Raw genomic sequence first — 15,788 nt, 5'->3', positions numbered from 1 at the left:
CACTCCGGTCCGCAAAAGGCATGTTTTTTTAGGGTGCATTATGGCCACAAAGGGAATGCTGCTGTGAAATTCGTGGCATTATCAAGTGTTTGTCAAATTGTGAATGAGAGACTATTGGAATGTGTACAGCCTGCGCAAAAAACAACGCAGAGCTCATGCCTTTCAAGCGAATTTTTCCATCATTAGAATCATGCAGCCTTACAATGTATTAAACATCAAAACATATAGCCCGACGTTTGTAGAACAACTAAAGTTACATTAGTAACTCTAAATTAAGCATATAGGAGTACCTATTTCTTTATTAACAGCTTAACACAGAATATACGCATGTGCACACTCCCTCAAATGTTTGGAGAAAATATTTACATTTTATTCAGCTTTGTTCAATTGTATTCTTCATACTATAAAATAATATCAAATAATGCCACGGAATTATAGGCAAATCTTGTCTGTTAAATGAACTAGTGTAGCCCACAGCCATTTGGCACAGCCACATTAGGAACAACTTAAGGACAATTTAGAGTATGCAATTAATTTCTTCTGAAATAGACTACATTTTCTTCATATCATGCTTCTATAGACCTGTCTAAAATAAATAATGGATTTATTGTGAAGGTTTAGGCTATATTACATGGATCTATTAGACTAAAATGGCTTGTAGGCTATGTGTGGAAGCCAGGAGATGCTACATGTGTTTATGTTAATTATTGGTCAATTACCATGAGACTGACAGTTATTTGTTTGACAATCACTGGTTGCCACAGCCCTAGTCTTGGGTCAATAAGTATTCAACCCCTTTGTTATGACAAGCTTAAATAAGTTCAGGAGTACCCCACACATACAATAATCTGTGAAAGATATGAAGGTCAGTCAATCCGGAAAATATCAAGAACTTTGAAAGTTTCTTCAAGTGCAGTTGCAAAAACTATCAAGAGGTAATGATTAAACTGTCTCTCATGAGGACCGCCACGGGAAAGGAAGACCCAGAGTTACCTCTGCTGCAGAGGATAAGTTCATTAGAGTTACCAGCCTCAGAAATTCCAGCCCAAATAAATGCTTCACAGAGTTCAAGTAACAGACACATCTCAACATCAACTGTTTAGAGGAGACTGCGTGAATCAGGCCTTCATGGTCCAATTGCTGCAGAGAAACCACTACTGAAGGACACCAATAATAAGAAGAGACTTGCTTGGGCCAAAAAACACGAGCAATGGGCATTAGACTGTTGGAAATCTGTCCTTTGGTCTGATGAGTCCACATCTGAGATTTTTGGTTCCAACCGCTGTGTCTTTGTGAGATGCAGAGTAGGTGAACGGATGATCTCCGCATGTGTGGTTCCCACCCTGAAGCATGGAGAAGGAGGTGATGGTGTGGGGGTGCTTTGCTGGTGACACTGTCAGTGATTTATTTAGAATTCAAGGCACACTTAACCAGCATGGATACCACAGCATTCTGCAGCAAATACACCATCCCACCTGGTTTGCGCTTAGTGGGGCAATCATTTGTTTTTCAACAGGACAATGACTGAACACAACTCCAGGCTGTGTAAGGGCTAATTGACCAATGAAAGTGATGGAGTGCTGCATCAGATGACCTGGCCTGGTTACTACATGATTCCATATGTGTTATTTCATAGTTTGTATGTCTTCAATATTATTCTACAATGTAGAAAATAGTAAAAATAAAGAAAAACCCTTAAATGAGTAGGTGTGTCCAAACTTTTGACTGATAATGTATGTCAATTAAATCTGTATTTTAGTTTCAATAAATTTGCTAAAACTTTTCACTTTGTTATAAAAAATATATTTAACTAATTTTGAATTCAGGCTGTAACAAAATGTGGAATAATTCCAAACTAATATTTTTAAATAGATATGTTGCATATCCTTTTGATAAAATAATTGTCAAATGAACCAAACTTTCATGCTCCATGGTTTGAATTGGTTTGAATTCCATTCCAATTCCTTCAATTAAAATTCTGCTTCTTATGGCCAATTCAATTTAAATGCATTGTTTGAATTGAACTCAGAAATTCCAAATTGACTCCAACCCTGCAACTATCAATACAAAGTGTTTACAACTCTAAGGTATCACATTGCTGCATTACTTGATTTGAAGTTACTGAGTTTTGTTGGAATACAACTTGGAGCATGCTGACTGGATGGGGGCCAGCCATTCCCATTGTTTTGCACTAAACAATGCTAATGCTAAGCTGTAACTGAATGACTATCTAAATCCATAGTCTACTTTCAAGGTATCCATAAAATGATATAAATGTAATCTGCTGTAAGTACCTGTGTTGCGGTGTCCAGGGCGGAGCCTCCAGTAACAGCTTCGTAGGGAGGGGGTGGGTCTAAAGGACTGAACACCTCTACTCCTTTAATCCTGGCACCATAGATATGAGGTAGTGGTGTCACACTGTCCCCAAACATCCTGTGAGCCAGCCGTGGTGTGTAGGAGTAGAAGGTTGAAAAGTAGGAGGGGGGAGGGGCAGGGGGGACAAACTCATCCGGGTCAGGGATAATAGTTGGCTCCTCCACCTCCTCTGCAATTGGCCTGGGATCATCCTAATAGAGGGGGGAGATAAGCCCCTTATTGAGATGCACCTGTAGTGTTGACAAATTAAAGAAGCATTGGTCAATATGGAGCAGAGTATGTGAGCAGAGCGGAGCTGGAGCGGACCGAGGAGCAGTATGCCCAATTTGACAGGAGCACAGAGCGAGATTCACAAAAGTTTGAGCATCGGACTTCGCTCCAGTAGCGCTCACTTCACGAGTTCAGGGCATGCCTGGCCCAGCATGTATTTGTAGTCCACTTCTGTGCTGCTATAGCCCCTTGCTTTAGCTACTGTCATGGAGTTCGATAAATATTTTCACAAAGAATTTGATAAAACAAGGCTATAGCCTTGAAATAATTGAAATAATATAGCCTGAAAAATACATTTTCGTTCCTTCTTAGGCTCCCTGTCTGGCTCCTGACCTATTTAGAGTGTTTATATGCTGTTAAATATGACACGTAAGCCTATTTGAAATTATAAGCGCTTCTTACATTCACCTTTTCATGTTTATTAAAATACTTTCATTCAAATCATTTGGTTTGGTTTCAATAATTCCAAACCAAACGGTAGGTCCAGGTAGTCACACAAATAGATGGAAAAGGGATACCCGCCAAATGGGTGTCGGTTAAATTGTGATTTTAATGAATGGAGTGAATTCAGAGCTGCAGTTTTTTATCCTGTGAGTGCTGTGGAGCACTGGAGTGGTGCACAAGCACAGCATGAGCGGGATTTCCAACCACTCAACTCTGCTCACACACTCTGATATGGAGATTATTCTGTTATGTGATCGGATGTGGTGCAGATTCTAACCTACATGAATGCAGCTGGGGGTTCTCAGGCCCTGTGAATGGTTGTGATAGAGTACATACCATACATGGTCTTCTGGTGGTGAAGACCTGTAGGTATCGGAGGGCAGCAGCCACCAGACACACTGCAGTGGTCAGAGCATTCAGAGCACATAGCGCAAACAGAACCTTCTGGAAACACGGACAGACGAGAAACAGTTTGGGTTAAACCACCCCACAAACACCAATAACCATCTTAACTTGCTTTATGGTTAAAGACTACCATAAGGAACCATAGAGTTGTATAGAGGGCTCTAGTGCCCAAAACCCCGTTTTAACAGTGCCTTTGAGCACTTTCGCCATTTTTAACCTTTTCACACATGAGTTCAAAATATCTCTATGCACGTGATGTCAGAATGCACTCACTGTTCCAAAATGTGATTGTTACGTAACAGGACAGTTAACACGTGCTGCCTGCTAATTATCTATGTTTCAAGATAGTAGCTACTAAAAAACAATTGGATACCATGAAAAAGGGGTAAAATGTAAAAAATATATATATATTTTTTTTAATTTTATTTCGATAAGCTCACCCATGATGTGATGAAATATAAATAGTAATTGCTATTAGCTAATTCACATTGTGGTTTCTGACAGTCGAGAGTTATCTAAATATGACCGCTTGTGTTATGTCAATCTTTCCTCAGTTAGTGCTAGGACTAACGTAGCCTACATTTTCCATTTTCTTTACTTCTGTGAATGTCTGAACATTGCATCCAAAAATAAACTTGGCACGTTCAGGACATAACTTTGTAAGGACTGTGTTTGTGCAAAATGTTTCTGTGAATAAACAGTGTGGCTAGCTTAAATGCTGACTGTTGCGTAAATCGAAACTGGACTTTCTAAATAAGCGTTCTAATCACACCAGTTTGAGCGTAAGCTGCAGTGACCACTGTAGAATGATCATATTCATTTATTGGTATGTGTGAAAGGTTAAGTAGCCACCTGGGTGGGAATTCCTATGGGTTAAGTAAGGATCACATAATTCCATCAAGATCATCTGGAGGGATCAGACAATGAATTATACTTGTGAGCAAACATTGCATAACTGCAGGTGGCAGTTAATCACCAAACTTGGCTTCAAACCTTTTCTAGCAACACACTCCAGGTGGCAGTATGCACCCTCTATCAGGTTGTTAACCAACTCATAGAAGTAGTAGAATAAAAAAATGGAGATGGACTCAGTGGCACTGCCCAGATGCCATAATGGGACAGATACAACGTTGCGATCTCTGTACAACTCTATGCAATGAACATACATTCTCTCACATACATGGTATGCACAAACTAACACATACACACCTTGAGCAGGACCCTCATGGTACTACAGGAGTGTCCAGGGTAGAGTTTGAGTAGTTTGTCCTCAGGACACTTGGCAGTGGGGGTTTGAGGACAGCAGTTACACACATCTCCCACCTCACTCTGAAACACACAAGAGATGCATGGCGTTTAGACTCACACTGAAACACATAAAACACAACAGATACATGACCGTTAAACTCACTCTGAAACACACAACAGACCAGGTCTAAGAAATGTCAAAAACAAACAGACTTTGTTTGACATGTTGGCATGCCAATCCCAACCTATTCTAAGAATGTTAACACTTTCAACCAGAGGAAAGTAAGGAGGGAGGAAGGGAGAGAGAGAGAAATAGGGCAAAGAGGGAAACTGAAGAGAGAGACATCAACAGAGTGAGAGCAAGACATATTTTACCTTCAGGCATGTACATTTTCATCGCCCTCCCTCCCTCCCTCCAGGTCAAAAGGGTGCTTGAAATCCGGGATCCTTGGGACGTCCCTACCCCATTGAAGTTGACATTTAAAATGATTACGGTAAGGGTTAAGGTTAGAGTTATGGTTAAGGTTAGGGTAAGTGAAGGGGTCAGGGTTTAGTGAAAGTAACAACAGATTTGAGGAGCAGGTGTTCTGGACGGGAGACTCCATTACTCAAAAACTCACAATTTAACCAGTTGAAGTCGAAAGTTTACATACACTTAGGTTGGAGACATTAAAACATGTTTTTCAACCACTCCACAAATTTCTTGTTAACAAACTACAGTTTTGGCAAGTCAGTTAGGACATCTACTGTGTGCATGACACAAGTAATTTTTCCAACAATTGTTTACAGACAGATTATTTGTCTTATAATTCACTGTATCACAATTCTAGTGGGTCAGAAGTTTACATACACTAAGTTGACTGTGCCTTTAAACAGCTTGGAAAATTCCAGAAAATGATGTCATGGCTTTAGAAGCTTCTGATAGGCTAATTGACATCTATTGAGTCAATTGGAGGTGTACCTGTGGATGTATTTTAAGGCCTACCTTCAAACTCAGTGCCTCTTTGCTTGACATCATGGGAAAATCTAAAGAAATCAGCCAAGACCTCAGGAAAAAAATTGTAGACCTCCACAAGTCTGGATCATCCTGAAGGTACCACGTTCATCTATACAAACAATAGTACGCAAGAATAAACACCATGGGACCACGCAGCCGTCATACCGCTCAGGAAGGCGAGGCGTTCTGTCTCCTAGAGATGAACATACTTTGTTGCGAAAAATGCGAATCAATCCCAGAACAACAGTAAAGGACCTTGTGAAGATGCTGGAGGAAACACGTACAAAAGTATCTATATCCACAGTAAAACAGGACCTATATCGACATAACCTGAGAGGCCGCTGGGCAAGGAAGAAGCCACTGCTCCAAAACCGCCATAAAAAAGCCAGACTGCGGTTTGCAAATGCACACGGGGACAAAGATCGTACTTTTTGGAGAAATGTCCTGTGGTCTGATGAAACAACAATAGAACTGTTTGGCCATAATGACCATCGTTATGTTTGGAGGAAAACGGGGGAGGCTTGCAAACCGAAGAACACCATCCCAACCGTGAAGAACAGGGGTGGTAGCATCATGTTGTGGGGGTGCTTTGCTGCAGGAGAGACTGGTGCACTTCACAATATAGACGGCATCATGAGGAAGCAAAATGATGTGGATATATTGAAGCAACATCTCAAGACATCAGTCAGGAAGTTAAAACGTAGTTGCAAATGGGTCTTCCAAATGGACAATGACCCCAAGCATACTTTCAAAGTTGTGGTAAAATGGCTTAAGGACAACAATGTCAAGGTATTAGAGTGGCCGTCACAAAGCCCTGACCTCAATCCTATTATAGAACATTTGTGGGCAGAACTGAAAAAGCATGTGCCAGCAAGTAGGCCTACAAACCTGACTCAGTTACACTAGCTCTGTCAGGAGGAATGGGACAAAATTCACCCAACTTATTGTAGGAAGCTTGAGGAAGGCTACCTGAAATGTTTAACCCAAGTTAAACAATTTAAAGGCAATGCTACCAAATACTAATTGAGTGTATGTAAAATTCTGATCAACTGGGAAAGAAATAAAAGCTGAAATAAATAATTCTCTCTACTATTATTCTGACATTTCACATTCTTAAAATAAAGTGGTGATTCTAAGAGAGAGAATTTTCACTAGGATTAAATATCAGGAATTGTGAAAAACTGAGTTTAAATGTATTTGGCTAAGATGTATGTAAACTTCCGATGTCAATCTGTGCATCGACACAATCCTTCAACCTCATGGCTTGGTTTTTGCTCTGACATGCACTGTCAACTGAGGGACCTTGCATAGACAGGTGTGTGTGCCTTCCAAATCATGTCCAATCAATTGAATTTACCACAGGTGGACTCCAATCAAGTTGCATGATCAATGGAAAAAGGATGCACCTGAGCTCAATTTCGAGGCTCACAGTGAAGGGTCTGAATCCTTAAGAAAACAAAGTATTTCTGTTTTTTTTATTTTTAACATTTGCCCAACTTTTTTTTTTACAGGGTTTAGCTTTGTCATTATGGGGTATTGTGTGTAGATTGCTGAGATAAAAAAAAACATGTAATCCATTTTGTAAAAGGCTGTAACATAACAACATGCGGAAAAAATCAAGGGGTCTGAATACTTTCCGAAGGCACTGTACTATATGTACATATAGTACCAGTCAAAAGTTTGGACACACCTACTCATTCAAGGGTTTTTCTATATTTTTACTATGTTCTACATTGTAGAATAATAGTGAAGACATCATCAAAACTATGAAATAACACTAACACTAATATGGAATAATGTAGTAACAAAACAAGTGTTAAATAAAGGTTACAAAAACTATCTAATATATACACTGCTCAAAAAAATAAAAGGAATACTTAAACAACACAAAGTAACTCCAAGTCAATCACACTTCTGTGAAATCAAACTGTCCACTTAGGAAGCAACACTGATTGACAATACATTTCACATGCTGTTGTGCAAATGGAATAGACAACAGGTGGAAACTATAGGCAATTAGCAAGACACCCCCAATAAAGGAGTGGTTCTGCAGGTGGTGACCACAGACCACTTCTCAGTTCCTATGCTTCCTGGCTGATGTTTTGGTCACTTTTGAATGCTGGCGGTGCTTTCACTCTAGTGGTAGCATGAGACGGAGTCTACAACCCACACAAGTGGCTCAGGTAGTGCAGCTCATCCAGGATGGCACATCAATGCGAGCTGTGGCAAGAAGGTTTGCTGTGTCTGTCAGCGTAGTGTCCAGAGCATGGAGGCGCTACCAGGAGACAGGCCAGTACATCAGGAGACGTGGAGGAGGCCGTAGGAGGGCAACAACCCAGCAGCAGGACCGCTACCTCCGCCTTTGTGCAAGCAGGAGGAGCACTGCCAGAGCCCTGCAAAATGACCTCCAGCAGGCCACAAATGTGCATGTGTCTGCTCAAACGGTCAGAAACAGACTCCATGAGGGTGGTATGAGGGCCCGACGTCCACAGGTGGGGGTTGTGCTTACAGCCCAACACCGTGCAGAACACCAAGATTGGCAAATTCGCCACTGGCGCCCTGTGCTCTTCACAGATGAAAGCAGGTTCACACTGAGCACGTGACAGACGTGACAGAGTCTGGAGACGCCGTGGAGAACGTTCTGCTGCCTGCAACATCCTCCAGCATGACCGGTTTGGCGGTGGGTCAGTCATGGTGTGGGGTGGCATTTCTTTGGGGGGCTCCATGTTCTCGCCAGAGGTAGCCTGACTGCCATTAGGTACTGAGATGAGATCCTCAGACCCCTTGTGAGACCATATGCTGGTGCGGTTGGCCCTGGGTTCCTCCTAATGCAAGACAATGCTAGACCTCATGTGGCTGGAGTGTGTCAGCAGTTCCTGCAAGAGGAAGGCATTGATGCTATGGACTGGCCCGTCCGTTCCCCAGACCTGAATCCAATTGAGCACATCTGGGACGTCATGTCTTGCTAAATCCACCAATGCCACGTTGCACCACAGACTGTCCAGGAGTTGGTGGATGCTTTAGTCCAGGTCTGGGAGGAGATCCGTCAGGAGACCATCCGCCACCTCATCAGGAGCATGCCCAAGCGTTGTAGGGAGGTCATACAGGCACGTGGAGGCCACACACACTACTGAGCCTAATTTTAACTTGTTTTAAGGACATTACATCAAAGTTGGATCAGCCTGTAGTGTGGTTTTCCACTTTAATTTTGAGTGTGACTCTAAATCCAGACCTCCATGGGTTGATAAATTTGATTTCCATTGATAATTTGTGTGTGATTTTGTTGTCAGCACATTCAACTATGTAAAGAAAAAGTATTTAATAAGAATATTTCATTCATTCAGATCTAGGATGTATTATTTTAGTGTTCCCTTTATTTTTTTGAGCAGTGTATATATTTTACATTTCAGATTCTTCAAAGTAGCCACCCTTTGCACACTCTTGGCATTCTCTCAACCAGCTTCATGAGGTAGTCACCTGGAATGCATTTCAATTAACAGGTGTGTCTTGTTAAAAGTAAAGTTGTGGAAGTTCTTTCCTTCTTATTGTGTTTGAGCCAATCAGTTGTGTTGTGACAAGGTAGGGGTGGTATACAGAGGATAGCCCTATTTGGTAAAAGACCAAACAGCTCAAATAAGCAAAGAGAAATGACAGTCCATTATTACTTTACGACATGTAGGTCAGTCAATGTGGAAAATGTAAAGAACTTTGAACGTTTCTTCAACTGCAGTCGCAAAAAGCGATATCAAGCGTCATGATGAAACTGGCTCTCATGAGGACCGCCACAGGAAAGGAAGACCCAGAGTTACCTCTGCTGCAGAGGATTGGTTCACTAGAGTTACCAGCCTCAGAAATTGCAGCCCAAATAAATGCTTCGCAGAGTTCAACTAAAAGACACATCTCAACATCAACTGTTCAGAGAAGACTGTGTGAATCAGGCCTTCATGGTACAATTGCTGCAAAGAAACCACTACTAAAGGACACCAATAAGAATAAGAGACTTGCTTAGAATTCAAGGCACACTTAACCAACATGGCTACCACAGCATTCTGCAGCGATATGCCATCCCATCTGGTTTGTGCTTAGTGTGACTATAATTTGTTTTTCAACAGGACAATGACCCAACACACCTCCAGGCTGTGTAAGGGCTATTTGACCAAGAAGGAGAGTGATGGAGATGACCTGGCCTCCACAATTACCCGACCTCAACCCAATTGAGATGATTTGGGATGAGTTGTACCACAGAGTGAAGGAAAAGCAGCCAAACAAGTGCTCAGCATATGTGGGAACTCCTTCATGACTGTTGGAAAATAATTTCAGGTGAAGCTGGTTGAGAGAATGCCAAGTGTGTGCAAAGCTGTCTTCAATGGAAAGGGTGGCTACTTTGAAGAATCTCAAACATATCTTGATTTGTTTAACACTTTTTTGGTTACTACATGATTCCATGTGTTATTTCATAGTTATGATGTCTTCACTATTATTCTACAATGTAGAAAATAGTAAAAATAAAGAAAAACCCTGGAATGAGTAGGTGTCCCCAAACTTTTGACTTGCACTGTATTGACTTGACTTGCACTGCACTGCACTCATTATAATGATTAGACCAAGGCGCAGCATGTGTAGAGTTCAACATCATTTTAATAAACCGAAACAAAACAACAAACCAACCAACCAAACGAAAAGTGAAGCTACTGTTGTGCACTCAGGCAACTAAATGTAGACAAGAGCCCACAAACACAAATGAGGAAATGGCTACCTAAATATGATCCCCAATCAGAGACAACGATAAACAGCTGTCACTGATTGGGAACCATATCAGGCCAACGTAGCACAATCCATCCTGGCTGAATGCCCACTCTAGCACGGCAACTGTGGGAAGATGGAACAAAGCGCACTGGGCTGTGAATGCGCACTGGAGACACTGTGCGCATCACCGCATAACACAGTGCCTGACCGTTCACACGCTCCCCACTGTAAGCACGAGGAGTTGGCTCAGGTCTGAACCCTGACTCCGCCAATCTCCCCGTGTTCTCCCCCCAAACCTTTTTGGGGGGGCTGCCTCTCGTGATACTCCCCGGCCTGCGTCCAGGGTTCTTTACCATCCAGGATCTCCTCCCAAGTCCACTCCTCCTGTACACGCTGCTTGGTCCATTTTTGGTGGGATCTTCTGTCACGCTCGTTATAATGATTAGACCAAGAGTGCATAGAGTTCAACATAATTTTAATAAACCGAAACTCACTGAACAAAACAACAAACAACCAACCAACCAAACGAAACATGACGCTACTGTTGTGCACTCAGGCAACTAAATGTAGACAAGATCCCACAAACACAAATGAGGAAATGGTTACCTAAATATGATCCCCAATCAGAGATAACGATAAACAGCTGTCTCTGATTGGGAACCATATCAGGCCAACATAGACATACAAAAAAACCTAGATGACCCACCCTAGTCAGTATCACGCCCCAACCAACATAGAGAATAAACAAGCTTACTATGGTCAGGGTGTGACATGTATATACAGTGCATTCGGAAAGTGTTCAGACCCCTTAACTTTTTCCACATTTTGTTACGTTACAGCCTTATTCTAAAATTGACAATTTATTTATTTTCCTTATCAATCTACACACAATAGCCCAGAATGACGAAGCGAAACAGGTTTTTTAGAAAATGTTGCACATTTAATGAAAATAAAGAACAGAAATACCTTATTTACATAAGTAATCAGACCCTGTGGTATGAGACACAAGATTGAGCTCAGGTGCATCCTGTTTCCATTGATCATCCTTGAGATGTTTCTACAACTTGATTGGAGTCCGGCTGTGGTAAATTCAATTGATTGGACATGATTTCGAAAGGCACACAACTGTCTATATTAGGTCCCACAGGTGACAGTGCAAACCAAACCAAGAGGTCGAAGGAATTGTCCGTAGAGCTCCGAGACAGGATTGTGTCGAGGCACATATCTGGGGAAGGTTATCAACAAATATCTGCAGCATTGAAGGTCCCCAAGAAGACATTGGCCTTCATCATTCTTAAATGGAAGACGTTCGGAACCACCAAGACTCTTCCTAGAGCTGGCTGTCCGGCCAAACTGAACAATCGGGGGAAAAGGGTCTTGGTGAGGGAGGTGACCAAGAACCCGATGGTCACTCTGACAGAGCTCCAGAGTTCCTCTGTGGAGATGGGAGAACCCTCCAGAAGGACAACCTTCCCTGCATCACTCCACCAATCAGACCTTTTTGGTAGAGAGACCAGACGGAAGCCACTCCTCAGTAAAATGCACATAACAGCCCGCTCGGAGTTTGCCAAACGGCACCTAAAGGACACTCAGACCAGGAGAAACAAGATTCTCTGGTCTGATGAAACCAAGTTTGAACTCTTTGGCCTGAAGACTGGGGCGATTGAACGCAATATTCAACAATTTTCAAAATGTTACTGAGTTACAGTTCATATTAGTACATTTGTCAATTGAAATACATTCACTAAGCCCAAATCTATGGATTTCGCATGGCTGGGAATACAGATATGCATCTGTTGGTTACAGACACCTTAAAAAGAAGTAGGGGCATGGATCAGAAAACCAGTCAGTATTTGGTATGACCACCATTTGCCTCATGCACTGCGACACATCTCCTTTGCATATAGTTGATCAGGCAGTTGATGGTGGCCTCTTCAATGGCTGTGCGAAGTTGCTAGATATTGGCGGGAACTGGAACACGCTGTCGTACACGTTGATCCAGAGCATCCCAAATGTGCTCAATGGGTGACATGTTTGGTGAGTATGCAGGCTATGGAAGAACTGGGACATTTTCAGCTTCCAGAAATTGTGAATACTTGCAACATGGGGTCATGCATTATCATGCTAAAACATGAGGTGATGACGTCGGATGAATGGCACGACAATTGGCCTCGGGATCTGTAGTCAGGCCAAGGCAATGATGAGGATGCCGAGCACGCAGATGAGCTTCCCTGAGATGGTTTCTGACAGTTTGTGCAGAAATTCTTTGGTTGTGCAAACCCACAATCTCATCAGCTGTCCGGGTGGATGGTCTCAGACAATACCGCAAGTGAAGAAGCCGGATGTGGAGGTCCTGGGATGGTGTGGTTACACGTGGTGTGCGGTTGTGAGGCTGGTTGGACGTATTTCCAAATTTTCTAAAATGATGTTGGAGGCGGTTTATAGTAGAGCAATTAACATTAAATTATCTGGCAACAGCTCTGGTGGACATTCCTGCAGTCATCATGCCAATTGCATGCTCCCTCAAAACTTGAGACATCTGTGGCATTGTGTTGTGTGGCCATTTATTGTCCCCAGCACAAGGTGCAGCTGTATAATGATCATGCGGTTTAATCAGCTTCTTGATATGACACATCTGTTAGGTGGATGGATTATCTTGGCTGAGGAGACATTTTCACTAACAGGTATGTAAACAAATTTGTGCACAAAATTTGAGCGAAATAATATTTTTGAGAGTCTGGAAAATGTCTGGGATATTTTATTTCAGCTTATGAAACATGGGACCAACAGTGTAGATCTTTAGAAAGAGGAGAGGCGCTGTGATACAATACGTTTTTTTAAATGTGCACCTGACCATATTACCGGACAATAATGAAGATGGGACAAGATCAGATCCCGAACAACTAGAACAGTTGATCTTTGAGTCAAAAATGCAGAATATATTTAGTGCCTTGCGAAAGTATTCGGCCCCCTTGAACTTTGCGACCTTTTGCCACATTTCAGGCTTCAAACATAAAGATATAAAACTGTATTTTTTTGTGAAGAATCAACAACAAGTGGGACACAATCATGAAGTGGAACGATATTTATTGGATATTTCAAACTTTTTTAACAAATCAAAAACTGAAAAATTGGGCGTGCAAAATTATTCAGCCCCCTTAAGTTAATTATTTGTAGCGCCACCTTTTGCTGCGATTACAGCTGTAAGTCGCTTGGGGTATGTCTCTATCAGTTTTGCACATCGAGAGACTGAATTTTTTTCCCATTCCTCCTTGCAAAACAGCTCGAGCTCAGTGAGGTTGGATGGAGAGCATTTGTGAACAGCAGTTTTCAGTTCTTTCCACAGATTCTCGATTGGATTCAGGTCTGGACTTTGACTTGGCCATTCTAACACCTGGATATGTTTATTTTTGAACCATTCAATTGTAGATTTTGATTTATGTTTTGGATCATTGTCTTGTTGGAAGACAAATCTCCGTCCCAGTCTCAGGTCTTTTGCAGACTCCATCAGGTTTTCTTCCAGAATGGTCCTGTATTTGGCTCCATCCATCTTCCCATCAATTTTAACCATCTTCCCTGTCCCTGCTGAAGAAAAGCAGGCCCAAACCATGATGCTGCCACCACCATGTTTGACAGTGGGGATGGTGTGTTCAGCTGTGTTGCTTTTACGCCAAACATAACGTTTTGCATTGTTGCCAAAAAGTTCAATTTTGGTTTCATCTGACCAGAGCACCTTCTTCCACATGTTTGGTGTGTCTCCCAGGTGGCTTGTGGCAAACGTTAAACGACACTTTTTATGGATATCTTTAAGAAATGGCTTTCTTCTTGCCACTCTTCCATAAAGGCCAGATTTGTGCAATATACGTCTGATTGTTGTCCTATGGACAGAGTCTCCCACCTCAGCTGTAGATCTCTGCAGTTCATCCAGAGTGATCATGGGCCTCTTGGCTGCATCTCTGATCAGTCTTCTCCTTGTATGAGCTGAAAGTTTAGAGGGACGGCCAGGTCTTGGTAGATTTGCAGTGGTCTGATACTCCTTCCATTTCAACATTATCGCTTGCACAGTGCTGCTTGGGAAATATTTTTGTATCCAAATCCGGCTTTAAACTTCTTCACAACAGTATCTCGGACCTGCCTGGTGTGTTCCTTGTTCTTCATGATGCTCTCTGCGCTTTTGACGGACCTCTGAGACTATCACAGTGCAGGTGCATTTATACGGAGACTTGATTACACACAGGTGGATTGTCTTTATCATCATTAGTCATTTAGGTCAACATTGGATCATTCAGAGATCCTCACTGAACTTCTGGAGAGAGTTTGCTGCACTGAAAGTAAAGGGGCTGAATAATTTTGCACGCCCAATGTTTCAGTTTTTGATTTGTTAAAAAAGTTTGAAATATCCAATAAATGTCGTTCCACTTCATGATTGTGTCCCACTTGTTGTTGATTCTTCACAAAAAAATACAGTTTTATATCTTTATGTTTGAAGCTCCAGTCTGATACGCTGCTTGTGTTCAAGTTCGTTTTGGGGTGGGAGAAGTTCCTGCACGTCTAACGTGTGAGTTGGCATGTTTCTAGGCTAATAAAATGTACCATGTTGATATGCCTTGAACTGGAACCAGCCGTGGTTTCTGTTCCAAATGGCACCCTATTCCCTATATACAGTACTGCACTACTTTTGAAACAGGGCCCATAGGGTTTTGTTCAAAAGTAGTGCCCTATGTAGGGAATAGGGTGCCATTTGGGACATAACCCCTCTGTGTGGGGCCGGTTGGACTAATAAAAAAAATGATGGATGGTATTAGGATGTAGAGAGGTCACATTGTTGAGATAGCATCTCCAGTAGAGAGGAAAGAGACATCAGGTAGATCAGATAGTGTCCTTCCTCTCCGGCAACCGAGTTAGGAAGGACGCCTATATCTTTGTAGTGACTTGGTGTATTGATACACCGTCCAAAGTGTAATTAATAACTTCACCATGCTCAAAGGGATATTCAATGTCAGTTTATTTATTTTTTCCCCCGTCTACCAATAGGTGCCCTTCTTTGCGAGGCATTGGATAACCTCCCTGGTCTTTGTGGTTGAATCTGTGTTAATTGCAGATAATTGTATGGTGGAGTAAAGAGATGAGCAAGTAATTCAAAAATCATGTTAAACAGTATTATTGTACATAGAGTGAGTCCATTCGACTTATTATGTGATTTGTTAAGCACACTTTTACTCCTGAACTTATTTAGGCTTGCCATAACAAAGGGGTTGAATACTTATTTTCTCAAGACATTTCAGCTTTTCATTTTTTATTA

At 41.9% G+C, this 15,788-nt stretch overlaps 1 protein-coding gene across 1 annotated transcript in view; it reads right to left on the bottom strand.

Annotated features, from left to right (window-relative positions):
* LOC139411210 (endosomal transmembrane epsin interactor 1-like) overlaps positions 1–15,788 on the bottom strand; it is a 53,790-nt gene that overhangs the window by 23,868 nt on the left and 14,134 nt on the right. Inside the window, exons 4-6 of the mRNA XM_071157194.1 lie at positions 4,705–4,824; positions 3,427–3,534; positions 2,295–2,567 (exon numbers count right to left, since the gene is read on the bottom strand). Of these exons, the coding sequence (XP_071013295.1) occupies positions 2,295–2,567; positions 3,427–3,534; positions 4,705–4,824 (501 nt within the window). The remainder of the gene's footprint in view (positions 1–2,294; positions 2,568–3,426; positions 3,535–4,704; positions 4,825–15,788) is intronic.

This window comes from Oncorhynchus clarkii, chromosome 6, assembly GCF_045791955.1.
Source record: "Oncorhynchus clarkii lewisi isolate Uvic-CL-2024 chromosome 6, UVic_Ocla_1.0, whole genome shotgun sequence".
Taxonomy (NCBI): Eukaryota; Metazoa; Chordata; class Actinopteri; order Salmoniformes; family Salmonidae; genus Oncorhynchus; species Oncorhynchus clarkii.
The sequence above is the reverse complement of the archived record's forward strand: the minus strand, read 5'-3'. Positions and strand labels throughout refer to the sequence as shown.